General features: G+C 42.7%; 1 protein-coding gene across 5 annotated transcripts in view; it reads left to right on the top strand.

The window, feature by feature from the left end:
* Window positions 1-25,922, top strand: part of taok2b (TAO kinase 2b) — a 61,604-nt gene that overhangs the window by 7,527 nt on the left and 28,155 nt on the right. For 3 of the 5 annotated variants that reach the window (XM_024387104.2, XM_024387100.2, XM_024387099.2), the window contains exons 2-14: window positions 6,403-6,553; window positions 10,052-10,192; window positions 10,805-10,876; window positions 11,014-11,115; window positions 11,572-11,617; window positions 11,893-11,989; window positions 12,469-12,582; window positions 14,732-14,823; window positions 19,215-19,308; window positions 19,623-19,704; window positions 20,185-20,352; window positions 22,580-22,786; window positions 24,501-24,706. In XM_024387104.2, coding sequence (XP_024242872.1) covers window positions 6,551-6,553; window positions 10,052-10,192; window positions 10,805-10,876; window positions 11,014-11,115; window positions 11,572-11,617; window positions 11,893-11,989; window positions 12,469-12,582; window positions 14,732-14,823; window positions 19,215-19,308; window positions 19,623-19,704; window positions 20,185-20,352; window positions 22,580-22,786; window positions 24,501-24,706 — 1,424 coding nt within the window. In that variant the 5' untranslated portion in view covers window positions 6,403-6,550. The remainder of the gene's footprint in view (window positions 1-6,402; window positions 6,554-10,051; window positions 10,193-10,804; window positions 10,877-11,013; window positions 11,116-11,571; window positions 11,618-11,892; window positions 11,990-12,468; window positions 12,583-14,731; window positions 14,824-19,214; window positions 19,309-19,622; window positions 19,705-20,184; window positions 20,353-22,579; window positions 22,787-24,500; window positions 24,707-25,922) is intronic. The other 2 variants (XM_024387101.2, XM_024387103.2) reach the window with 1 other exon arrangement.

Here is a 25,922-nt window from a genome sequence, read left to right as displayed (position 1 = left end):
ACGATGCTATTATCTGAGGGTAGCACCTCCGTAAACAAAGAGAGAACATATTTCAACCCTGCAGGCTCGACACACAGCAGAAATAAAAAGATAAATCATGCCTTACCTTTGACAAGCTTCTTTTGTTGGCACTCCAATATGTCCCATAAACATCACACATGGTCCTTTTGTTCAATTAATTCCGTCGACATATATATCCAAAATGTACATTTATTTGGCGCGTTTGATCCAGAAAAACACCGGTTCCCACTTGCGCAATGTGACTACAAAAAATCTCAAGTTACCTGTAAACTTTGCCAAAACATTTCAAACTACTTTTGTAATAAAACTTCAAGTATTTTAAAAAAAGTAAATAATCGATAAAATGGAAGACTGAATGATCTGTGTTCAATACAGGAGGAAAACAAACTGACGCTACCTTTCTGGTCACGCGCCTCTAACAGTACACTTGAAGTGACCCTCGTTTTGAACAGGGCTACTTCATTACACAAAGGAAAAAACCCTCAACCAATTTCTAAAGACTGTTGACATCCAGTGGAAACGGTAGGAACTGCAAGAAGGTCCCTTAGAAATCTGGATTCCCAATGAAAACCCATTGAAAAGAGTGACCTCAAAAAATAAAAATCTGAATGGCTTTTCCTCGGGGCTTCGCCTGCTACATAAGTTCTGTTATACTCACAGACATGATTCAAACAGTTTTAGGATCTTCAGTGTTTTCTATCCAACTCTACTAATAATATGGATATCTTCTGGGGATGAGTAGCAGGCAGTTGAATTTGGGCATGCATTCCATCCAGATGTGAAAATACTGCCCCCTGTCATCAAGAAGTTAACACGTGTAAATATTTGTTTGAACATAAAATTCAACAACTGAGACATAAACTGAACAAGTTCCACAGACATGTGACAAACAGAAATGGAATGTGTCCCTAAACAAAGGGGGGGGTCAAAAGTGAGTGTCAATGCAGCTGGTGACCACACCAGATACTAAGTACTACAGTGCGTCTCCTCATGGACTGCACCAGATTTGCCAGTTCTTGTTGTGAGATGTTACCCAGCTCTTCCAAAAAGGCACCTGTAACTTCCTGGATATTTCTGGGGGGAATGGCCCTCACCCTCCAATCCAACAGGTCCCAGATGTGCTCAATGGGATTGAGGAGATTGAGATCCAGTTTCTTCGCTGGCAATGGCAGAACACTGACATTCCTGTCTTGCAGGAAATAGCGCCCAGAACGAGCAGTATGGCTGGTGGCACTGTCATGCTTGAGGGTCATGTCAGGATGAGCTTGCAGGAAGGGTACCACATGAGGGTGGAGGATGTCTTCCCTGTAACACACAGCATTGCGATTGTCTGCAATGACGACAAGCTCTGTCCGACGATGCTGTGACCCTCCGCCCCAGACCATGATGGACCCTCCACCTCCAAATCAATCCCGCTCCAGAGTACATGCCTCGGTGTAACGCTCATTCCTTCAACGATAAACGCAAATCTGACCATCACCCCTGGTGAGACAAAACCGTGACTCGTCAGTGAGGAGCACTTTTTGCCAGTTCTGTCTGGTCCAGCGACAGTTGGTTTGTGCCCATAGGCGGTGAAGTCTGGTGAGGACCTGCCTTACAACAGACCTACACGCCCTCAGTCCAGCCTCTCTGTCTGAGCACTGATGGAGGGATTGTGCGTTCCTGATGTAACTTGGGCAGTTGTTGTTGTCATCCTGTACCTGTCCCGCAGGTGTGATGTTCGGATGTACCGATCCTTTGCAGGTTTTACACTTGGTCTGCCACTGCGAGTACGATCAGCTGTCTGTCCTGTTACCCTGTAGCTCTGTCTTAGGCATCTCACAGTACGGACATTGCAATTTATTGCCCTGGCCACATCTGCAGTCCTCATTCCTTCTTGCAGCATATCTAAAGCACGTTCACACAGATGAGCAGGGACCCTGGGCATCTTCTTTTGCTGTTTTCAGTCAGTTGAAAGTCGAGGTTGACTGATCATGATTTTTCAACGCCGATACCGATTATTGGAGGACCTAATAAGCCGATACCGATTTATTGGCCCTTTTAAAATAAATATATATATATTTCTATCAATTTATTTAGAAAATGTATTTTATTTATTTGTAATTATGACATTTACAACAATACTGAATGAACACTTATTTTAACTTAATATAATGCGTCAATAAAATCAATTTAGCCTGAAATAAATAATGAAACATGTTCATTTTGGTTTAAATAAATCAAAAACAGTGTTTAAGAAAGTAAAAGTGCAATATGTGCCATGTAAGAAAGCTAACATTTAAGTTCCTTGCCCAGAACATGAGAACATATGAAAGCTGGTGGTTCCTTTTAATGAGTCTTCAATGTTCCCAGGTATGAAGTTTTAGGTTGTAGTTATTATAGAAATTTTGGACTATTTCTCTCTACCATTTGGATTTCATTACCCTTTGACTATTGGATGTTCTTATAGGCACTTTGGTATTGTCAGTGTAACAGTATAGCTTCCGTCCCTCTCCTTGCTCCTCCCTGGGCTCGAACCAGGAACACAACGACAGCAGCCACCCTCGAAGCAGCGTTACCAATCCAGAGCAATGGAAAAACCCCAACTAGTCTCAGAGCGAGTGACTTTTGAAATGCTATTAGCGCGCACCCTGCTAACTAGCTAGCCATTTCACATTGGTTACACCAGCCTCATCTCGGGAGTTGATAGGCTTGAAGTCATAAACAGTGCAATGCTTGACGCACAACAAAGAGCTGCTGGCAAAACGCACAAAAGTGCTTTTTGGATGAATGCTTACGAGCCTGCTGCTGCCTACCACCGCTCAGTCAGACTGCTCTATCAAATCATAGACTTAGTTATAACAACAACGACGAGACGGCCTAGAGGGAGGAGGTGAGGGCCCTCGGAGTGTGGTGTCAGGAAAATAACCTCACACTCAACGTCAACAAAACTAAGGAGATGATTGTGGACTTCAGGAAACAGCAGAGGGAACACCCCCCTATCCACATCGATGGAACAGTAGTGGAGAGGGTAGCAAGTTTTAAGTTCCTCGGCATACACATCACAGACAAACTGAATTGGTCCACTCACACAGACAGCATCGTGAAGAAGGCGCAGCAGCGCCTCTTCAACCTCAGGAGGATGAAGAAATTCGGCTTGTCACCAAAAGCACTCACAAACTTCTACAGATGCACAATCGAGAGCATCCTGGCGGGCTGTATCACCGCCTGGTACGGCAACTGCTCCGCCCTCAACCGTAAGGCTCTCCAGAGGGTAGTGAGGTCTGCACAACGCATCACCGGGGGCAAACTACCTGCCCTCCAGGACACCTACACCACCCGATGTTACAGGAAGGCCATAAAGATCATCAAGGACATCAACCACCCGAGCCACTGCCTGTTCACCCCGCTATCATCCAGAAGGCGAGGTCAGTACAGGTGCATCAAAGCTGGGACCGAGAGACTGAAAAACAGCTTCTATCTCAAGGCCATCAGACTGTTAAACAGCCACCACTAACATTGAGTGGCTGCTGCCAACACACTGACACTGACACTGACTCAACTCCAGCCACTTTAATAATGGGAATTGATGGGAAATGATGTAAATATATCACTAGCCACGTTAAACAATGCTACCTTATATAATGTTACTTACCCTACATTATTAATCTCATATGCATACGTATATACTGTACTCTATATCATCGACTGTATCCTTATGTAATACATGTATCACTAGCCACTTTAACTATGCCACTTTGTTTACATACTCATCTCATATGTATATACTGTACTCGATACCATCTACTGTATCTTGCCTATGCTGCTCTGTACCATCACTCATTCATATATCCTTATGTACATATTCTTTATTCCCTTACACTGTGTATAAGACAGTAGTTTTGGAATTGTTAGTTAGATTACTTGTTGGTTATTACTGCATTGTCGGAACTAGAAGCACAAGCATTTCGCTACACTCACATTAACATCTGCTAACCATGTGTATGTGACAAATAAAATTTAATTTGATTTGACATAATACACAGAAATACGAGCCTTAGGTCATTAATATGGTCGAATCCGGAAACTATCATCTCGAAAACAAGACGTTTATTTTTTCAGTGAAATACGGAACCATTCCGTATTTCATCTAAGGGGTGGCATCCATTAGTCTCAATATTGCTGTTACATTGCACAACCTTCAATGTTATGTCATTATTACATAAAATTCAGGCAAATTAGGCGTCCCAAACTGTTGCATATACACTGACTCTGCATGCAATGAACGCAAAAGAAGTGACACAATTTCACCTGGTTAATATTGCCTGCTAACCTGGATTTCTTTTAGCTAAATATGCAGGTTTAAAAATATATACTTCTGTGTATTGATTTTAAGAAAGGCAGTGATGTTCATGGTTAGGTACATATTGGAGCAACGATACGCATCGCATCGATTATATGCAACGCAGGACACGCTAGATAAATTAGTAATGTCATCAACCATGTGTAGTTAACTAGTGATTGATTTGTATTTTATAAGAAGTTTAATGCTAGCTAGCAACTTACCTTGGCTTACTGCATTCACCTAACAGGATGTCTCCTCGTGGAGTGCAATGAAAGGCAGGTGGTTAGAGCGTTGGACTAGTTACCTGTAAGGTTGCAAGATCAAATCCCTGAGCTGACAAGGTGAAAATCTGTCGTTCTGCCCCTGAACGAGGCAGTTAACCCACCATTCCTAGGCCGTCATTGAAAATAACAATGTTAACTGATTTGTCTAGTTACATAAAGGTGTAAAAAAAAAAAAAATTGGTTAAATCGGTGTCCAAAAATATCTATTTCCGATTGTTATGAAAACTTGAAATTGGCCCTAATTAATCGGCCGACCTCTAGTTGAAAGGCCTCTTTAGTGTCCTAAGTTTTCATAACTGTGACCTTTAATTTCCTACCTTCTACAAGCTGTTAGTGTCTTATCGACCGTTCTACGTTCATTAATTGTTAATGGTTCATTGAACAAGCATGGGAAACGGTGTTTAAACCCTTTAAAATGAAGATCTGTAAAGCTATTTGTGTTTTTACAAGTTATCTTTGAAAGACAGGGTTTTGATAAAGGGAGGTTTATAGGAGACAGATAAATAGTAATTGAAAAACAAGAACTAAAAGAGATCTGCAACTGCCGTGTGTTCGATTTATGGTGTAAGAATTGTGAAAATGCTTAAGTTCAATGCATGCAGACCTACTAGCCATCTAGTTACAGTGCCATCAGAAAGTTCACACCCTTTGACTGGGATTAAAATGGATTTAATTGTCATTTTTTTAACAGTGATACACAGAAAATAATCTAATGTCAAAGTGGAGAAAATGTCTAACATTTTGTAAAAAATAAGATCTAGATTAGATCAGTATTCAACCCCCTGAGTCAATACATGTTAGAATCACCTTTGGCAGCAATTACAGCTGAGTTTTTCCAGATAAGTCTCAGAGCTTTCCACACCTGGATTGTGCAACATTTGCCATTTTTTTATGATTTTCAAAATACTCCAAGCTCTGTAATATTGGTTGTATGTCATTGTTAGTGTTAGGTTCTAATTTTAAATAAAGACCGTAAAGACAACACTAGATAGCAATTTTCAGGCCTTGCCATTGATTTTCAAGTCAAAACTGTAATTTTGCCACTCGGGAACAGTTACTGTCCTCTTGGTAAGCAACTCCAGTGTATATTTGGGCTTGTGTTGTAAGATTATTGTCCTGCTGAAGGGGCAATTCATCTCCCAGTGTCTGGTGGAAAGCAGACTGAACTCAGTTTTCCTCTAGGATTTTGCCTGTGCTTAGCTCCATACCATTTAAAAAAATGTTTTATCCTGAACTCCCCATTCCTTAACGATTACAAGCATACCCACAACACGATGCAGCCACCACAATGCTTGAAAATGTGGACAGTGGTACTCAGTAATGTGTTGGATTTGCCCAGAACATTACACTTTGTATTTAGGACTTAAAGTTAATTGCTTTGCCAGTTTATTTTGCAGTATTATGTGACTTGTTAATAAGCAAACGTTTACTCCTGAATTTTTTTAGGCTAGCCATAACCAACGTTTTGAATAGTTAATGACTGAAGACATTAGCTTTTTTTAATACAATTTAAAAACAAATCTGAATTCCACTTTGACATTGTGGGGTATTGTGTATAGTCCAGTGACACAATCTCAATTTAATATTTTTATTCCGGCTCTAACACAACAACATTTGGAAAAAGTCAATGGGTGTTAATAGTTCCTTAAGGCACTGTGTGGTCTTGTATGTAAAATGTTTCTTGTTTATAATCTCCAACATCAAATTGTGTCCTCATGACATGCAGGTGTGGCTAATATCAAATTCCTCTCTTGTATTCATGTTTGCCCACAGATTTGTCTTTGGTGGGGTGCAGGCATGCACCCAAATTAGCAACTGGGATGCCATTGCCAACACCAACATGAACATTTTCGATTGAAAACAATTGAAGGATTTTGGCGTTGGGCAACAGAGCTAGGAAGGGGCAACCCCATCCTTCATAATGGTAGGGGAAACACTGTATTAACCAAAATGCATTTCACCAAAACACATGCTCCTGAAATGATTTAGATGTGTGTAGTATTATTATTCATTGTAGCACACAAGTTAATATTTTGTATTTCCTTCATCCTATACCTGTTGTGGTTGAATGCAAGAAATGGACTGTGGCTGACCTGGGTTCAATTTCACATTGGTCTATTATCCTATTTGTTTTCTTCTTTCAAATATTCTGAGCATTTTATTTGATTGGGCCTGTCTGCCTGGAGTGACAGAAATGGGTTGGTTATTTTTTTTCACTTTTGGGACTGTTGTGGAAATTCTTACACAGGGAAACTCGAAGTCAATCTTAAATGAATCATTGTTTGCCAGTGCGCTGGAGAGGTTCCAACAAACTAAATGCATCATAGTGAACGTCTGTCAGAAGCACTAACGGGGCAGTCCCATTTGTTTTCTCTTATATACTGCAGACAAGTCATATTTGCATGATTTAGCTTATTCATTAATCGTTAACATTTGCTTCATTCATGTGACCAACCAATACTGGGTCATGCGTGTGACAGACCAATACCTCACGAGGCTTCTTTAAGCTGACACCTTGAAACTGAGATCTCAAAACAAGGGTCTGGGTGTACTGCCAAATTGAAAATACTGATAGTGAGGGTTTGTTCAGTCAGTCACTTGCATGAACACAGAAAACTGTTATTAGAAAAACATAGAACACAAATGCACCAACATAACATTTTCCATCACAAGACTATTCCATAGACGGTTTGGTTGTTTAGCAACAACCGACACGTGGGGCATAACAGCCAGAGTTAGATGGTTGACGATGTAAACTATATTTAGTCCGAATGTTTATTGAAAACAAATAGGTTGTTGAATTGTTGGTTAGCTTGCAAATTTTAACCATCTTAGCATCGACATGAAAGCAGTCAAAACATCTCAAAACAAGACTAGCTGAAACAAACCACCTATGATTCCCCACATCGCAGCTTCTTGTCATTGTTGCAATCTGACTGTTCAGACTCATAACAAAGCACAGTTTCTTGCCACATTGATGCGAGTGGATAATTTGTGATGTTGTCAAGCCAACCCATCTATTGGTTCCACAGGGATTGACAAAGGTCTGAAAGGCACTCACCCAACGAGCAAGTCTGGTCTTTTTTTGATTCCCTGAAGATTAAGATTGGGGCGGCAGGAAGCCTATTGGTTAAGAGCATTGGGCCAGTAACCAAAAGGTCACTGGTTCGAATCCCTGAAACAAGGTGAAAAATGCCCTTGAGCTGGGCACATAACCCTAATTGATCCTGTAAGTCACTTTGGATAGGAGAGTCTGCTATATGACTCAGAGGTAAAAAAATATATATATATTTGTTTTTTCTGATTCTCCAGAACTTTTGTATAATTTCAGCCAGTAGATAAGTGGTGCTAAAACTGGTCTCCTTTATTTGCGTACTACGTCATCCAAATTGGTATATCTTACGAATTTGTTGTGCTTAAGATTAGGGTTGTGAACGTTTAAACTTTTAAACTAAATTGAATCCTTAACTTTAAGAAAAGATTCTACCCAAAAACTTTTTTTTTTGCTCCACAACATTACCCTTAACAAGGAGCCTCCTGAGTGGCGCAGCGGTCTAAGGCGCTGCATTGCATTGGTGCGGCTGGCTTACTGGGTTAAAGCAAGCATTGTGTCAAGAAGCAGTGCAGCTTGACGGTTTGTGTTTCGGAGGACGCACATCTCTCGACCTTTGCTTCGTGTCCGTACGGGTGTTGTAGCGATGGGACAAGACTGTAACTACCAATTTGGAATTCATGAAATTGGGGAGAAAAAGGGGTCAAAATAAATTACCAAACAAAAATCAGCGCAACATGCAATAATTTCTACGGTTTTACTTTTAGAGTTTATATAAGGAAATCAGTCAATTTAAATAAATGAATTAGGCCCAAATGTATGGATTTTACGTAACTGGGAATACAGATATGAATCTGTCACAGATACTTAAAAAAAAGAAGGATAGGGGCGTGGGATCAGAAAACCACTCAGTATCTGGTGCAACACATCTCCTTTGCATAGAGTTGATCAGGCTGTTGATTGCTGCCGGTGGAATGTTGTCCCACTCTTCAATGGCTGTGCGAAGTTGCTGGATGTTGACAAGAACTGGAGCACACTGTTGATCATGAGTATCCCAAACATGCTCAATGGGTGACATGTCTTGTGAGTATGCAGGCCATGGAAGAACTGGGATGTTTTCTGCTTCCAGGAATTGTGTACAGATCCTTGCGACATCCGAAGGAGATGCTGAAACATGAGGTGCTGGCGGTGGATGAATGGCACTTAAACGGGCCTCAGGATCTCATCACGGTATCTCTGTGCATTGGTATTGTCATTGATAAAATGCAATTATGTTCATTGTCCGTAGCTTATACCTGCCCGTACCATAACCCCACCGCCACCATGGGGTTCTCTGTTCACAAAGTTGACATCAGCAAACTGCTCACCCACACGAAGCCATACATCATTATGCGGTTTTGAGGTGGTTTGGACATACTGCCGAATTCTCTGAAGTGAAGTTGGATGTGGCTTATGTAGGAAAAATTAACATTAAATTCTGTCAACAGCTCTGGTGAACATTCCTGCAGGCACCATGCCAATTGCACACTCCCTCAACTTGAGACATCTGTGGCATTGTGTTGTGACACAACTTCACATTTTAGAGTGGCCTTTTTATTATTCCCAGCACAAGGTGCACCTGTGTAATGATCATGCTGTTTAATCAGCTTCTTTATATGCCACACCTGTCAGGTGGATGGATTATTTTGGCAAAGGACACGTGTACGACAACTTGTTCCAGACAATATCCGTCAACTTCGCACAGCCATTGCAGATGAGTGGGACAACATTCCACAGATCACAATGAACAGCCTGATCAACTATATTTCCTAAATAAACTAAAGTAGCAAAGGACATAACAATAACAAGGTTATATACAGGGGATACAGAGTCAATGGGTGTGGTTACTGTTTAGTCGAGGTAATTTGTACATGTATTTACGGGTGAAGTGACTATGCATTGATAATAAACAACGAGTAGCAGCAGTGTAAAACAAAGGGGGGGGGTCAATGTAAATGGTCTGGGTGGCCGTTTTTGATACATTTTTCAGCATTCTTATTGCTGGTGGTAGAATCTGTTAAGGAGCCATTTGGACCTAGACTTGACGCTCCGGTACTGCTTGCCATGCGGTAACAGAGAGACTGTGCCAATGCAGATACCGAAGTCACAGAAAGCAAGGTACAAAACAGAGAACTTGGCAAACAAGTCATTTGTGGTAGGCGTGGAGGCCGCCATCTTTATGCACGTCCGATATTCAAAGGCTTTGAGGAACATTTTCATTTCTCTTTTGGAATTGAAATGGAATTCATTGCAATCCTGACATGTGGCTACATTTCAATGCAGACAAACTTAAGCTCAAAGCCTCATACTGGTGTGTGTGTGTTCGTTCAGGCGCTGGCCATGCCGTCCAGTGTGCGGGCCGGGAGCCTGAAGGACCCAGAGGTAGCTGAGCTCTTCTACAGAGATGACCCTGAGAAGCTGTTCACCGACTTGCGGGAGATCGGCCACGGCAGCTTCGGAGCGGTCTACTTTGTAAGAAAGGGGGCATCTGTGGACTTGGCTTAAGTGGGCAAATGGATGCATCTCACTCACTAGTTTACTGTTTATTTTGTGTCCCTTTTTGGGAGATGATTTCTTAGAATGGATGAGCTGTAGTATAGAAATATGTCACTTGGTACTGCATCCATTTTTACTAAACACTCCTAAATAATACCCAGTACAGTATTTGGTACACAGTAAAAACTTGTAGTCGGGGAATTCGGGCATAACTTCAGTGATGGATGCATGACAACTGGGAAGAGAAATGGAATGGGTATTGAAAGGGTGTTGATAAGATGAAGGGTGAAATGACAGGGAGGCAGCCACTAGGCTAGGTAAAGACAAGTGAATGATGAAAGGTAGGAGGTGGGTAGTTATGGGTAAAAAGGTAGCACAGGGTAAGAGATTGGTTGAAGGATGAAAGGTCCTTTTTAAATAGATGGTGTTAGTGACTAGTGAAGGATGGAGGGAGAAAGGAGTGAAACTGTAGTTTATCAATTTGTCTGTGCCTGCACTTGAAGATATGTGTGTGGCCAGTGGCCACTGTTAGCATGATTAGAAATGTATTTATTTTAACCCTTCCTTACCCCCTATTCCTTACATTAGGCACATGACATCCGCACCAATGAAGTGGTGGCCATTAAGAAAATGTCCTACGGTGGCAAGCAGTCCAATGAGGTAGGAACACAGATTGAGTAATGGTAAAATGTACCTTGTAGTGAACACTTTTTTTTTTAAATAACATTTTCCATCTGTTGCAATGGTGTAGGCCAAGTTTTTCATGTTTTCAAGCTCCCTCTTTCTCTCTTATGAAGAAATGGCAGGATATCATCAAAGAAGTGAAGTTTCTCCAGAAACTGCACCACCCCAACACTGTGGAGTACAGAGGTTGCTACCTGAGAGAGCACACAGCATGGGTAAGTGAAGCACTTCTTTAACTCAAACATGGTACCCTATTCCCTCTACAGTGTACTACTTTTGGGTCCCATGGGGCTCTGGTCAAAAGTAGGGCACTATATAGGGAATAGGGTGCCATTTGGTATTGACACATGAACTAAGGGTCACTGACAAATTAATTTTGGTTATTGATGTTTTGGTTATCATTGGTTATTGATGTTTTCAGTCAGCCCCTATTCACTACCTATCCCTTCCCATAGGCCCAAATCCTTCAGTGTTGGCAGATCTGAAGGATTTGGATAGGTATAAACAGTGTAGTGGAGGAGCTTCCATATTTCATCCACCTTACAAATATGCAAACATTGAAGTGGCCAAGGGGAAGGTGTAGGGAATACATTTTGACCGGCTCTCCATCACTTTTCCCCCCCTTCTTGCTCCATATGTTAACCTCCTCTCTCTCTCCTTCATTCTCTTAGCTGGTAATGGAGTATTGTTTGGGTTCAGCCTCCGACCTACTGGAAGGTGAGTAGAAAACAACTAGAAGGTTTAAGTTCACGTTCAAACAAGTACTTCATGTGATGTACACTGGGGTGGTGGAAGTAAACCAGGGTTGTGTTCATTAGGCACGTAATGGTAGAAAACGAACTGAAACGGGGAGGGACAATCTGGATTTGTGGTCAAATAAGAGACGCTTCATTCTGTTGCAAAAGGTTTTTGTTGTGTGCCCTAATGAACACGACCAAGCCGTCAAAAAATGAGTGTTTAACTGTTCATTTTGTCTGCCTCTGTGTGCGTAGTCCACAAGAAGCCCCTCCAGGAACAGGAGATAGCAGCCATCACCCACGGTGCATTGCAGGGCCTGGTGTATCTTCATTCTCACAACATGATTCACAGGTGAGAGAACCTCTCTCCTCCCCCACACGATGGGACGGGAAGGGAAAAAAAGAGAGAATGAAAGAAATGTAATCCAAACATAAGCTCTCATTGTTGAATGGATGTTTTAACCCTCTTTTTTTAAACGTATCTCCCTTTCTGTCTTGGTCTCTCTGTCTGCATGTCTCTTTCTCTCTCATTCTATTTCTCTTGCTCTCTTTCCCTCGCTTCTTCCTTTCCCGTCTTTTTTTTCTCTCTCTACCCCACTTCTCTTTCTTTCTCTCTCTCCTTCCAATTAAAAAGGCTTTATTGGCATAGAAAGTATTACCACATACATTGCCAAAGAGAACTGATAATATTGACTTTGTAAATAAATATATATTTTATTTATTTATTTATTTATTTATTTATTTACTGACTTAATATTATTGAGTCAATGATGTCAATTAATAATAAGAAACAGAATAATAATGGTGTCTCCCCCCACACTTTCTCTCCAGGGATGTGAAGGCTGGTAACATCTTGCTGACTGAGCCTGGCCAGGTGAAACTGGGTGATTTTGGCTCAGCCTCCATCATTGCCCCGGCCAACTCGTTCGTGGGCACGCCCTACTGGTGAGACACTGGTCTCTTCTGTTGTTTCTATGGTCATTATTGTAAGATTGCCAAATTTATTGATGACAATGGCGATATGATCCACAAGTAGGACAAAATACCAAGGATGTGTCCCAGATGGCTCCCTATATACTGCCACTACAACAGAGGCCCTGGTCAGAAGTAGTGCACTATATAGGGAATAGAGTGCCGGTGCCCTATTGATGACAGCTTTACACATCTCTCAACCAGCTTCACCTGTAATGCTTTTCCAACAGTCTTGAAGGAGTTCCCACATATGCTTTACACTTGTTGGCTGCTTTTCCTTCACTCTGCGTTCCAACTCGTCCCAAACCATCTCAATTGAGTTGAAGTTGCGTGATTGTGGAGGCCAGGTCATCTGATGCAGCACTCCATCACTCTCTTTCTTGGTCAAATAGCACTTACACATCTTGGAGGTGTGTTGGGTCATTGCTCTGTTGAAAAACAAATAATAGTCCCACTAAGCGCAAACCAGATTAGGTATTTTATTAGGATCCTCATTAGCTGTTGCAAAAGCAGCAGCTACACTTCCTCGGGTCAACACAAAACATGAAACATAATACAGAACATCAATAGGCAAGAACAGCTCAAGGACAGAACTACATACATTTTTTACATACATACAAAGCACCATCACACCTCCTCCATGCTTCACGGTGGGGATCACAGGCGGCGATCACCCGTTCACCTACTCTGCGTCTCACAAAGATACGGCGGTTAGAACCAAAAATCGAACATTTGGACTCATCAGACCAAAGGACAGATTTTCACTGGTCTAATGTCCATTACTCGTGTTTCTTGGCCCAAGCAAGTCTATTCTTATTGGTGTCCTTTTGTAGTGGTTGCTTTGCAGCAATTTGACCACGAAGGCCTGATTCATGCCGTCTCTCCTCTGAACAGTTGATGTTGAGATGTCTGTTACTAGAACTCTGAAACGTTTATTTGAGCTGCAATTTCTGAGTCTGGTAACTCTAACTTACCCTCCGCAGCAGAGGTAACTCTGGGTCTTCCTTTCCTGTGGCGGTCCTCATGAAAGTTTCATCATAGCGCTTGATGGTTTTTGCAACTGCACTTGAAGAAACATTTAGTACTTAAAATTTTCCGCATTGACTGACCTTCATGTCTTAAAGTAATGATGGACAGTTGTTTCTCTCTGCTTGTTTGAGCTGTTCTTGCTGTAATATGGACTTTTACCAAATAGGGCTTTCTTCTGTATACCACCCCTACCTTGTCACAACAGATTGGCTCAAACGCATTAAGGAAACAAATTAACTTTAACAAGGTACACCTGTTAATTGAAATGTGACTACCTCATGAAGCTGGTTGAGAGTGTGCAAAGCTGTCATCAAGGCAAAGGGTGGCTGCTTTGAACAATCTTAAATATAAAATATATTTTGATTTGTTCATTTTTGGTTACTACATGATTCCATATGTGTTATTTCATAGTTTTGATGTCTTCACTACTAATCTACAATGTAGAAAATAGTAAAAACAAAGAAACCCTTGAATGAGTAGTTGTCAACTTTTGACTGGTACTGTGTGTGTGTGTGCTACATTTATTTAAAGGAACTCAGTCCGGCTTTCAACTTACTTTTGAAAGTTATAGTAGTAGAATGCACTAGGTGTAATTTCGAAATTTAATACTGCATCAGTTTTCTGCTTGTCATGTCAGTTTTTACATACCGTAGGGAGCTATTTATTACTTGTCAAAATTGTCCAGATCAACTAGCCCATGTCAGCTTGTTTTTATAGCCCATAGATTTAGTTGTAATGTTTAAGTCACTCATATCACATGAACACACATTAGACTTGACAAAATCTGTAGAATTGCAGGAAATAAGCTTTAAAGCAACAATGTTCTCTCCACCAATGAGAGGTGTGAACAGTTTGTCATGAACAGTGCTTGTGCCCATAGAAATAGATGTGGCGAACAGGGGGGTGCAGTAGGTTCTTCAATGCTGGACGGGGGGGGGTTGGGAACACCTGGTATAGGATGTGTACACATTGAATTCTTTCCTGTATATTGCATTACTTTCTACCAGTGCCCATTGTTGGGAATAAGTTGCCATTTGGTATACAGAAATAGTGGTGTCTCACACTGGCTTCGATGTGTTTTACCTCCGTACAGGATGGCTCCTGAGGTGATCCTGGCCATGGACGAGGGCCAGTACGACGGCAAAGTGGATGTGTGGTCACTGGGCATTACCGCCATAGAGCTGGGTAAGCTAAGCACAGGCCATGTAATACACATGTTCACAAGCTTTTAAGGTATGTACTGTATACCTATTCTATGTTTTTGCATACTATTAGTTTTCTTGCCAATACTTTGTGCTTCATTGAGCTTGCCTGGCACAATGGAACAAATTGCCTAGTCCCTGAAGTGACAAACTGAGCCTTTTGGCACTTTGGGCAAGCACAAACAAAGCGCTTGATTTATTTTTGTAATATACAGTCTCATAGTTGTTTTAACTGTGTTTCCTGTGTGATCGGTCCAGAGGAGTTCCGATTTATGCGATAGCAAGGTGTGGGGTAAACAGAGGAAGAGTTGGATTTTTATGTTTCAAAAAATCTACATTACTTTTGTATATATAGTGTAAATATGTGCCCCCCCCCACAAATTAGTAGATTAGGCTATTTGTCAAACAAGCACACAGCCATGCAATCTCCATAAATAAACATTTCCAGAAGAATGCCCGACTAGCTCTGACTTTCAACATGGACCCGTCATAGGATGACACCTTTCCGACAAGTCAGTTTGTCAAATTTGTGCCCTGCTACAGCTGGCACTGGTAAACTGTAAGTGTTGTTATTCTGAAGTGGAAACGTCAAGGAGAAACAACGGCTCAGCTGCCTAGTGGTAGGCCACACAAGCTCACAGAAGGCGACCAGCGAGTGATGTAGCGCGTAAAAATTATCTATCCTCGGTTACAACACTCACTACTGAGTTCCAATCTGCCTCTGGAAGCAACATCAGCACAAGAACTGTTCGTCTGGAGCTTCATGAATTGGGATTCCATTGCCGAGCAGCCACACACAAGCCTAAGATCACAATGTGCAATGTCAAGCGTCGGCTGGAGTGGTGTATAGATCACCGCCATTGGACTCTGGAGCAGTGGAAACGCGTTCTCTGGTGTGACGAATCATGCTTCACCATTTTTTATTTTATTTTTTATTTCACCTTTATTTAACCAGGTAGGCTAGTTGAGAACAAGTTCTCATTTGCAACTGCGACCTGGCCAAGAAAAAGCATAGCAGACAACACAGAGTTACACATGGAGTAAACAATTTACAAGTCAATAACACAGTAGAAAAAAAAGGGGAGTCTATATACATTGTGTTCAAAAGGCATGAGGAGGTAGGCGAATAATGACAATTTTGCAGATTAACACTGGAGTGATAAATGATCAGATGGTCATGTACAGGTAGAGATATTGGTGTGCAAAAGAGCAGAAAAGTAAATAAATAAAAACAGTATGGGGATGAGGTAGGTAAAATTGGGTGGGCTATTTACCAATAGACTATGTACAGCTGCAGCGATCGGTTAGCTGCTCAGATAGCAGATGTTTGAAGTTGGTGAGGGAGATAAAAGTCTCCAACTTCAGTGATTTTTGCAATTCGTTCCAGTCACAGGCAGCAGAGAACTGGAACGAAAGGCGGCCAAATGAGGTGTTGGCTTTAGGGATGACCATCTGGCAGTCGGACGGAAGAATCTAGGTTTGGCGGATGCCAGGAGAACGCTACCTGCCCCAATGCATAGTGCCAACTGTAAAGTGTGGTTGAGGAGGAATGATGGTCTGGGGCTGTTATTAATGGCTCGGGATTGGCCCCTTAGTTCCAATGAAGGGAAATCTTAACACTGCAGCATACAATGACATTCTAGACGATTCTGTGCTTCCAGCTTTGTGGCAACAGTTTGGGGCAGGCCTGTCCTGTTTCAGCATGACAATCAATGCCTTTGTGCAAAAGGCGGGGTCCATACAGAAATGGTTTGTTGAGATGGGTATGGAAGAACTTGACTGGCCTGCACAGAGCCCTGACCTCAACCCCATCAAACGCTTATGGGATGAATTTGAACGCCGACTGCGAGCCAGGTCCTAATTGCCCAACATCAGTGCCCGACCTCACTAATGCTGTCATGGCTGGATGGAAGCAAGTCCCCAATGCAATGTTCTTACATCTAGTGGAAGCCTTCTTAGAAGAGGGGAGGCTGTTATAGCAGCGAAGAGGGGGCCAACTTCATATTAATGACCATGATTTTTAGAATGAGATGTTCGATGAGCAGGTGTCCACATACTTTTGGTCATGTAGTGTATTTAATGTTCACAGAATGTCACAAGGCCGGTTCATGAAAGGGGAAACAAAATCCAAGCCCGGTTCATAGCACTTCACTTACAAACGAAAGATCATTTCGATAATCACCAAATGAGTCTCTCTTGTGGCTAAACTTGTCACTCTCAATGTCCTCTTGTCCTTTTATCCTTTTGTTCTATATTCTTCTTTGTTCTTTCTCCCCCGCGGGTCTCCATTGTTTTCCTATTTTTCTCATGCGTAATTTCCCCCGTCCCTTCACCTGCACCGGTAATAAGGGGTGTGATGTTGGATTCCCATGGTGGCCCCGCCCTCCTGAATATCCACGCCTCTGGATGGTTGAAACACTCCCGTCCTCAGAATCAACACAGCAGGTTGAGCACCAGCCGCGATTAGGGCGTCGTGGAAGGATAGCGTTTCTGTTTTTGTGATGGACCCCAGATCTATAGATGATAGAGAAGTTAAAGGGTTGCAACCATCTGGTTACCCTACAGTTCTATTTTTTTTTTTTGTGAGCCTCCTCGACTTCCCAACCCAGCATATCTTACCCCCACTGACAATTTTCTGTTGCGCAGCAGGGATTCTGTAAGGCCCTAAATTCACTCTTGCCTGGATCCGTGTATATATGATGCAGGATGAGATCTGTATTCCCTGTGAGGGCTGAGAATATCTCCCAGTGTCGGTTCACTAGGGCCTGTAGGTCCAGCTCTTGCTTGTGCGTCAGCGACTTCCCCACCTGCACCACTGTCGGGGGTTGATCTTGTTGGGCTGCGGGAAGGGAGCAGAACATATCATTTTCCATTTCTCTCGTGGTACTCCTTCATAAGGTTGGTGTAGCTGTTCAGGTTTTCTCCTACCTGTCTGCCAAACAGTAATTTACAGGTGATAATTTTACCAATACTTCATATGGACCTCTCCATTGCTTTTGGAGGGGGATGAGCATTACTTTTGTGCTCTGGTGCAGGCTTGGGGTTCTGTTTAGTCTCTGGGTATGTGCCACTGGGTATATGCACGTGTCCCCATAGATACATCAGACTGACCTCTGTTCCTAACACACATCCCCCTCCTGTACGAAGTGTGACAGAACAAGGGTAATCCTACTACCTGAGTTGAGCACCCCTTCTGCGTCCTGTCCTTGGATTTCCACAGGCTGGGGCTGCCTCTGCGGTCCAACACTGTGGGTATAGATTACATGGATGCACTCTCTTTTTACCGGAGGCATGGATTCATCATTAAGGGGACACTGCCATGGTTCCTGCCTTTCTAGGGAGTCTTTCCTTGCCACCGTGCTCTTACATCTGCAGTGTTTGCTGTTTGTGGTTTTAGGCTGGGTTTCTGTATATCACTTTGTGACATGGGCTGATGTAAAAAAAAAAAAAAAAAAAAAAAAAAGAAGCTTCAAATCGATTTGATTGATGAAGTATAGCTGAGCTCCCTACATCGGAAACACTCTCTCACTGACCTTAGTTGGATACCTCCTTGGTGCTGGTTCAGGGAATGTTCCACAGGGGTCTCTCGCCTCTGGTTCAGGTCTGCCCTGGGGCCTTTCCGGCCGGCCTCTTCAGACTGGGCATTGATACCGGAGCGGACCATCTCTGCTCCAGACGTGCGCACCAGCTCCGTGGTGGCTTGGCAAGTCTCTATTAGCTGAACCAGCTGATCTGCTGTCTGGGGGTTGCCTTGCCATACCACTCCGGTGGGAGCTGTCCATCACCAGTTTTTCGATGACTGCCCCGGATCCTTTTTTGTTGTTGGTTCAAGTCAACCTCGATCAGCCGTATTAGTTGGTGCATTTGGGCTCTCTCTGATGCATTGCTATCGAAGGTCCACGCGTGGAAACGCTTGGTCTGTGCTCGTGGATTCGGAGCTGACATGGTACAAATCTGTCATTCTGCCCCTGAACAGGCAGTTAACCCACTGTTCCTAGGCCATCATTGAAAATAAGAATTTGTTCTTAACTGACTTGCCTAGTTAAATAAAGGTAAAATAAAAAAATGTCCTGTCCTTTTATCTTCTCTTCATTCTATATTTTTCCTTATTTCTTTGTCCCCCTCCGTGTCTCCATTGTTTTTCTCTATTTCTTGTGTGTATTTGCCACTGTCCCTTCACATGCTCCAGTAATAAGGGGTTTGTTCAGGGGGAATCCTGTGATGTCGGCAGTGATTCCCAGAGTTGCCCCGCCCCTCTGACTCCCCTTGGCTCTTTCGCCTCTGGATGGTTCACACCTGTATTTTGTTACAAATCTGGCCTTGAGTGTGTTTGATGCTGTATGTCTCCTGAACTTTGTCTGTCTCTCTATGCAGCGGAGAGGAAGCCGCCTCTGTTCAATATGAATGCTATGAGTGCCTTATACCACATTGCCCAGAACGAGAGTCCCGTTCTGCAGTCCAATCACTGGTGAGCCACTGACTGAGCACGGAGGTGGTTCTTGTGCCCTCTTTGTTTTAGTGTCAATATACTTTCTGAGTAGCCTGGTCCCAGATATGGTTGTGCTGTATAGCCTTCTATGACAATGACCTTAGGACTTACCACAAACAGATCTGGGACCAGGCTACTTTCTGAGAACAATATGAGCCATTGGTGTAGATCAGGGGTGTCAAACATATAGCCTGCTGGCAAAATGAGTTTGACACTCCTGGTGTAGATAGATGAGTACCGTTTTATAGTGCGACTGTGACTAGTTTCTCGTTGTTTGGTCTCGTACTTTTCAGGTCTGATTATTTCCATAACTTTGTGGACTCGTGTCTGCAGAAGATCCACCAGGACAGACCTACCTCGGACGTGCTGCTGAAGGTAAACGCTATCTCTTGGTCTACGTTTCCTCTTTTTTTAAATAGTTATTCAAAGTTTAAGAATCAAAAGAAGGCACTACACAAACATGTAGAAACCAAGGAATGGCCATGAACTCTTTACCCATGAATAATATCAGAGGTGGCCTAAAGAGGTGCTGTGATTCCTTATTCTCATGATGGTAAAGGAGCATCTCTTCAATGGCTCCAGTTTAAAGTGAACCTTAACTTTCCAACAGCTCCAAGTGGCACCATCAGGTAGAAATTACGTCCTTACAACCAGAATTGGTTGAATGTTGTAATCAGGTTTCAAAGGTCTCATTGCAACCAGTTTTCCCAGCTAGGTTGATGCATTAAACCAACAAAGATGGCATTGATTGACATGACGTCATTACAACTAGACTTTATGTAATTCCGATATCAATTTGACCAGTTTTGCCTGCTGGATTAACCTTAGAAGCCATTCTCCCTTCCTCTCCCTCAGCACCATTTCCTATGCAGAGAGCGTCCTCACACGGCGGTGATGGACCTGATAGCTCGCACCAAAGACGCGGTGCGGGAGCTGGACAATCTGCAGTACCGCAAAATGAAGAAGATCCTTTTCCACGAGGCCCTCAACGGGCCCCAGCCCGAGGGAGGGGAGGAGGAAGAGGTATGAGGAGGGAGGGAGGGGGTGGTGGTGGTAGGGGGGTGATGAGGGAGGTGGTAGTAAAGGGGGGGGGGGGAGGTGGTAGTAAAGGGGGGGTGAGGGAGGTGGTAGTAAAGGGGGGGTGAGGGAGGTGGTAGTAAAGGGGGTGATGAGGGAGGTGGTAGTAAAGGGGGTGATGAGGGAGGTGGTAGTAAAGGGGGGTGAGGGAGGTGGTAGTAAAGGGGGGGGGGTGGTGAGGGAGGTGGTAGTAAGGGGGGGTGATGAGGGAGATGTTAGTAAGGGGAGAGGGGTTGAAGGGGTGTGTGATGTGATGTGGAAGGGGTTTCGGAGTAGGTGGTAAAGCATGGAGAGGAGTTGAGGAGGATGGGAGGTGGTGGAAAGAAGGGAGGAGGAGAGAAATGGCAGGTTGAGAGGAGAATGGGAGGTAAGGAGGGAGGAGAGCAGGTAAGGAAGTAGGCAGGTGAAGGGGGGATGAGAGAAATGGCATAAAAAGGAGATAATGAGGGGTGGGGGAGAAAGTGAACTTGGAGAGGCAGTAGAGGGATGAACAAAAGAGAGAAGATAGCGGGGAGGACATGGAGATGTTACGTAGAGGGAAAAAATGAAGAGACAGTCGGAAGAGAGGAGAGTAGTAACAGTTAGCCGAGGATGATGTAGGACCAGAACCAAAAGAAAAAAGTAGGATGTGTTGAGTGAGGGGGAAGACAGACTACAGAACGCACTAGTCTTAAAACCTCTTTTGGACCCTTTTTTTTCTTCAATTTTCACCTAAAGTGACATCCCAAATCTAACTGCCTGTACCTCAGGACCTGAAGCAAGGATGTGCATATTCTTGAAACCATTTGAAAGGAAACACTTTGGAGTTTGTGGAAATGTGAAATGAATGTAGAATATTACACATTATATCTGGTAAAATATGATAACAAAAAAAAGTTTTTCTTTTTGTTCCAGCTTTGAAATGCAAGAGAAAGGATATAATATATTGCAGTTTAGTTGCAATTTATATTTTGGCCACTAGATGACAGCATTGTATGCAGTTTCAGATTTGATCAAGTGAAGCATTGCACTACTGCCCAGTAGTTTTTATCAAGTTTGCCCAAATGTCCTGAATTGGTCAATTGATACATTTTCAAGTACATAACTAAAGAAAGCATACATTTTGTATTAACATATAATTTTTGTGAGTTTACACACTCCCAGGAATGTCATACATAATGGATCATGAGCTTATACATTAACTTTCACACAGCTAGATGGCGGGGTGGGTTCAAACCAGAGACAGCAGGGGTTCAAACTGTAGAACCCAGTTCCTACATTTGAATATAAAAATAGATTTTTTTCAAACAAAACTATACTACATTATATCTATGGGACCCTCAGGATGACAAATCAGAGCAAGATTACTGAATGTAAGTACATTATTTACTTTCAGAGGTGAATATATCAAACCAGTTGCTGTGATAGTTTTTTTTTTGTGCACTCAAACAATCGCATGGTATTTTTTTCACTAATAGTTACGGTTAATTGGACAGAGCAGTTAGATTAACAAGAATGTTAAGCTTTCTGCCCTTGTAAGACATGTCTATGTCCTGGAAAGTTTGCTGTTACTTACAATTACATTCAAGTCACTTTAGTGCATGTTAGCATCCTCTGTCCCAGTATAGGGACACTGATCCCGTAAAGGTTAATTTAGAGGAAGAGGATTGAGCTGTGCACCACCACTCTGTTCAGGAATACAGCTAGCATTAGCATCCATCCTGTCTTTAATAGAATACGTCACCAAAGTGTAGTCCAAAATTGTGTGCCTTGACTCATTGTATGACCTCATCCTCTTCCTCCAATACAAATAACTTTGATCCCATCAGGAGTTTTAAATCTTTGTTTCCATTCAACATGCCATACAAATAAAGGCATTTTAATTAATTATATGAAGAGTGCTTTGGTCCTCCTTTCTTTTTGATGACCTTTCGGGGTCTAATTGTCTTCCCCCAGGGCCTTGCATAGGAAACACAGGAATCCAATGAATGCCTTATGATTGAAATTTGTAGATGAGAGTTTGAGGTCCGTTTGAACTGCATCTGAGAGAATGCGTAGGTGTTTATTTAGGTGTGTGTATCGGTGTTTGTAAGTATTGGTAACACTGTGTATGTAGGCTAGCTATGCATTCGTGTGTGCGTGATCGTGCATATGTTATCACCACTTCTCCTAACCGCCATCCCTCTGTCTCCAGGACGTGGAGCAGTACATGCTGCGGACAGGTACGGTCAACAGCATGGAGAGCTCCCATTCGCTGCCTTCCATGTCCATCAGCGCAAGCTCCCAGAGCAGCTCGGTCAACAGCCTGGCGGACGGTTCGGACGACAGCGGCGAGATGGCCATGATGCAGGAGGGCGAGCAAACAGTCACCTCCAACAGCTCAGTCCTGCACAAGCCCCTGGTCAGTTGGGACTTACCTTTAGACATTAGTCACAGCAGTGTTTCTTTTAGACTATTTTTGTCTGGGGCGGGGGGCATAAGACCCCAATTTGCCCAAAGCGTCACCCAAGTCCTATTTCACAATTTTGTCAGTATGTGTAAACACTGCTGTATGAGGTGGGTAAACAATTACTACACTGAACAAAAATATCAACGCAACATTTAAGTGTTGGTACCATATTTCATGACATGAAATAAAAGATCCCAGAAAATGTACATACTGACAAAAGGGTTTCACTCAAATTCATTACTCAGGTGCACCTTGTGCTGGAGACGATCAAAGGCCACTCTAAAATGTGCAGTTTTGTCAGCATGCAATTGCCATGCTGACTGCAGGAATGTTCACGAGAGCTGTTGCTAGAGAATTTGTTTCTCTACCATAAGCCGCCTCCGATGTTAATTATAGAGAATTTGGCAGTACACCCAACCGGTCTCACAACTGCAGACCGTGTAACAATGCCAGCCCAGGACCTCCACATCCGGCTTCTTCACTTGCGGGAATGTCTGAGACCAGCCACCCGGACAGCTGATGAAACTGGGTTAGCTAAATTGAATAATTTTTTGCACAAACTGTTAGAAACAGTCTCGGGGAAGCTCATCTGCGTGCTCGTTTTCCTCACCAGGGTCTTGACCTGACTGCAGTTTGGTGTCGTAACCAACTTCAGTGGGCAAATGCTCACCTTTGATGGCCATTGACACGCTGGAAAAGTGTGCTCTTTACAGATGGATCCTGGTTTCAATTGTATCGGGCAGATGGCGTCGTGTGGGCGAGCGGTTTGCTGATGATGCTGTGGGACTATTCTACTACTCTGCTCAAACCATCGTATTATGCTACTCTCATCACCCCACTGGGAACCATCAACACAGCTGGCTAGCCTATCTTCAAAGAAGCATCTTCGAGAGCGAATGGAAGGAAAATAAACTGTAGTTCTGTTCAGGACTACGTGACAAGACACCGGACAACTACAGAGGAGAACGGTAGAATACTTGTTGGAACCCTTTTGGATAATCTGAGCCTTACAAGCGTGCCACGAAAAGGCCAAACTCCCTTGGGAAAAGTCTGCATGAGTCAGATGGTGGTCACACCAGATACTGACTGGTTTTCTGATCCACACCCCTACCAGATGCATATCTGTATTCCCAGTCATGTGAAATCCGGGGCAGCAGCTAGCCTAGTGGTTAGAGCGTTGGACTTGTAACCAAAAGGTTGCAAGATCAAATCCCCGAGCTGACAAGGTAAAAAAAATCTGTCTTTCTGCCCCTGAACAAGGCATCGTCATTGAAAATAAGAATTTGTTCTTAATTAACTGACTTGCCTAGTTAAATAGAAGTAAAAAATATAGTAGGGCCCAAGGAATTTATTTCAATTGACTGATTTCCTTATATGAACTGTAACTCAGTAACATTTTTGAAATTGTTTCATGTTGTGTTTTATATTACTGTTCAGTGTATTTAGCTAGATATGATGATTGTAAAATACCAAAGGTGAACTCTTTTTTGGGGTGTTTCTGTTGCGCTGATTCTAAAAACGGTAAATTATGGTTTTACCTCAGTTTAGTTTACCACATAAATGGCTCACTAGTGACTAATGACCTACTCTTCCCCCAACCCTAGATTGATTCCACAATGCAACACATGATTTACACAGAAAATATTTGTCCCTCTCTCTACATCAGAGCCATGACAACATCTACGACGACCCCTACCAGCCCGAACTGGACGCACAGCAGCAGCCCCCGTCACGGGGTGAGGGACGAGAAGGTGGCAGGCGGAAGGGACACCGCAGCCGAGATCACTTTGCCACGATCCGGACAGCATCGCTGGTGACCCGGCAGATCCAGGAGCATGAGCAGGGGTCGGCGCTGAGGGAGCAGATGTCTGGGTAGGAGAGCTTTTATGGAACGACCAAAGAAAGAGCCCATCTGGAATTAGAAGGCAACGGATTGGCTAGTCCATGGAAATCAAGTTAATTGATTTATTCCAGTCATCATTCACCTTTTCAGATAATATTGAGCCAAACAATCTGCAAATTCATCCACTGTCACACGCTGGATGTGGTTGTGTACAAGTAATATGGTACCGGCCTCCCGATATACTCTCAAATAAACATTCTGTACTGTCGCCTCATATGAAACGTTTGATCTCAAATAGAAAATGCTGGAGAATAGAGTCATTGTCCAAATACATATGTAGGGGAGTGTACTAATATAGTATTTTTCAGAGGTACTCACTACTAGTATTCTAATGATACCAGAATGTTGACTTCAATACTGATACCAGGTTTAGTATCACAATACTCGATACCAGAATCATCCCACGGGACCAAAAATTAAGCAGAGAGCAGGATTGTTATTTTTTTATTTTTTTTGCCCTCTTATTTATTTTCTAGTTTAACCCAAAATCACACTTTAAAAATAGAAAAACAACAACATTGGCAGTTAAGTCCACAACAATGCTTAGACCATGTCGGGGACCACTTTTGAGTTCTGGGAATAATTGTAAGTTAGATTTTGTTAATGTAGTTACCCTTTAATTCAAGTGGCATGCACTTAACACTCTTGTTTGGTTAGCAATGTTTTATGTAGTGCGCAAAACAAATGGCCGCTGGATTGATGCAGATAATCTTGATTCTGCCAGGAAGGCATAGGCTACTTTGTTGTTAGTGTTTGGTTCAAGGTTTTTGGGGAAGCCTTTTCATCTACCCGAAGACAGTTAACATTTGCATTGCTAGCGGCTACACAAAGTGGTAGACATACGCACACACATGAAACGGTGCGTTTCTGAGCCGTTACCTCATCAGAAAGTTGCAGGGAATAAGAATCACTTCTGTTCATGTCTTATGATAAACTTGGGCAAATTAATACATTTAGTTTATTTCCAAATGTAAGACACATTTGGTAGGATAACTGAAAGTAACAGAACTGTTTCATGTGGTATTTAAGAAATACAGAAGTTTGGGTGTATCATGCAACCACTATTTGCGACTAGCTCTAGCACAAAATGGCTATCAGCCATAACTGGTTGAAATTATTTGTAATAGCTTAGCCCACTGGTAATAAATGTTCTAAATACTCATTCGTGGTTAGAAAGCAGTTCAT

Source organism: Oncorhynchus tshawytscha, linkage group LG24 (genome assembly GCF_018296145.1).
Source record: "Oncorhynchus tshawytscha isolate Ot180627B linkage group LG24, Otsh_v2.0, whole genome shotgun sequence".
NCBI lineage: Eukaryota > Metazoa > Chordata > Actinopteri > Salmoniformes > Salmonidae > Oncorhynchus > Oncorhynchus tshawytscha.
This window is presented reverse-complemented; position numbering and strand designations above follow the sequence as displayed.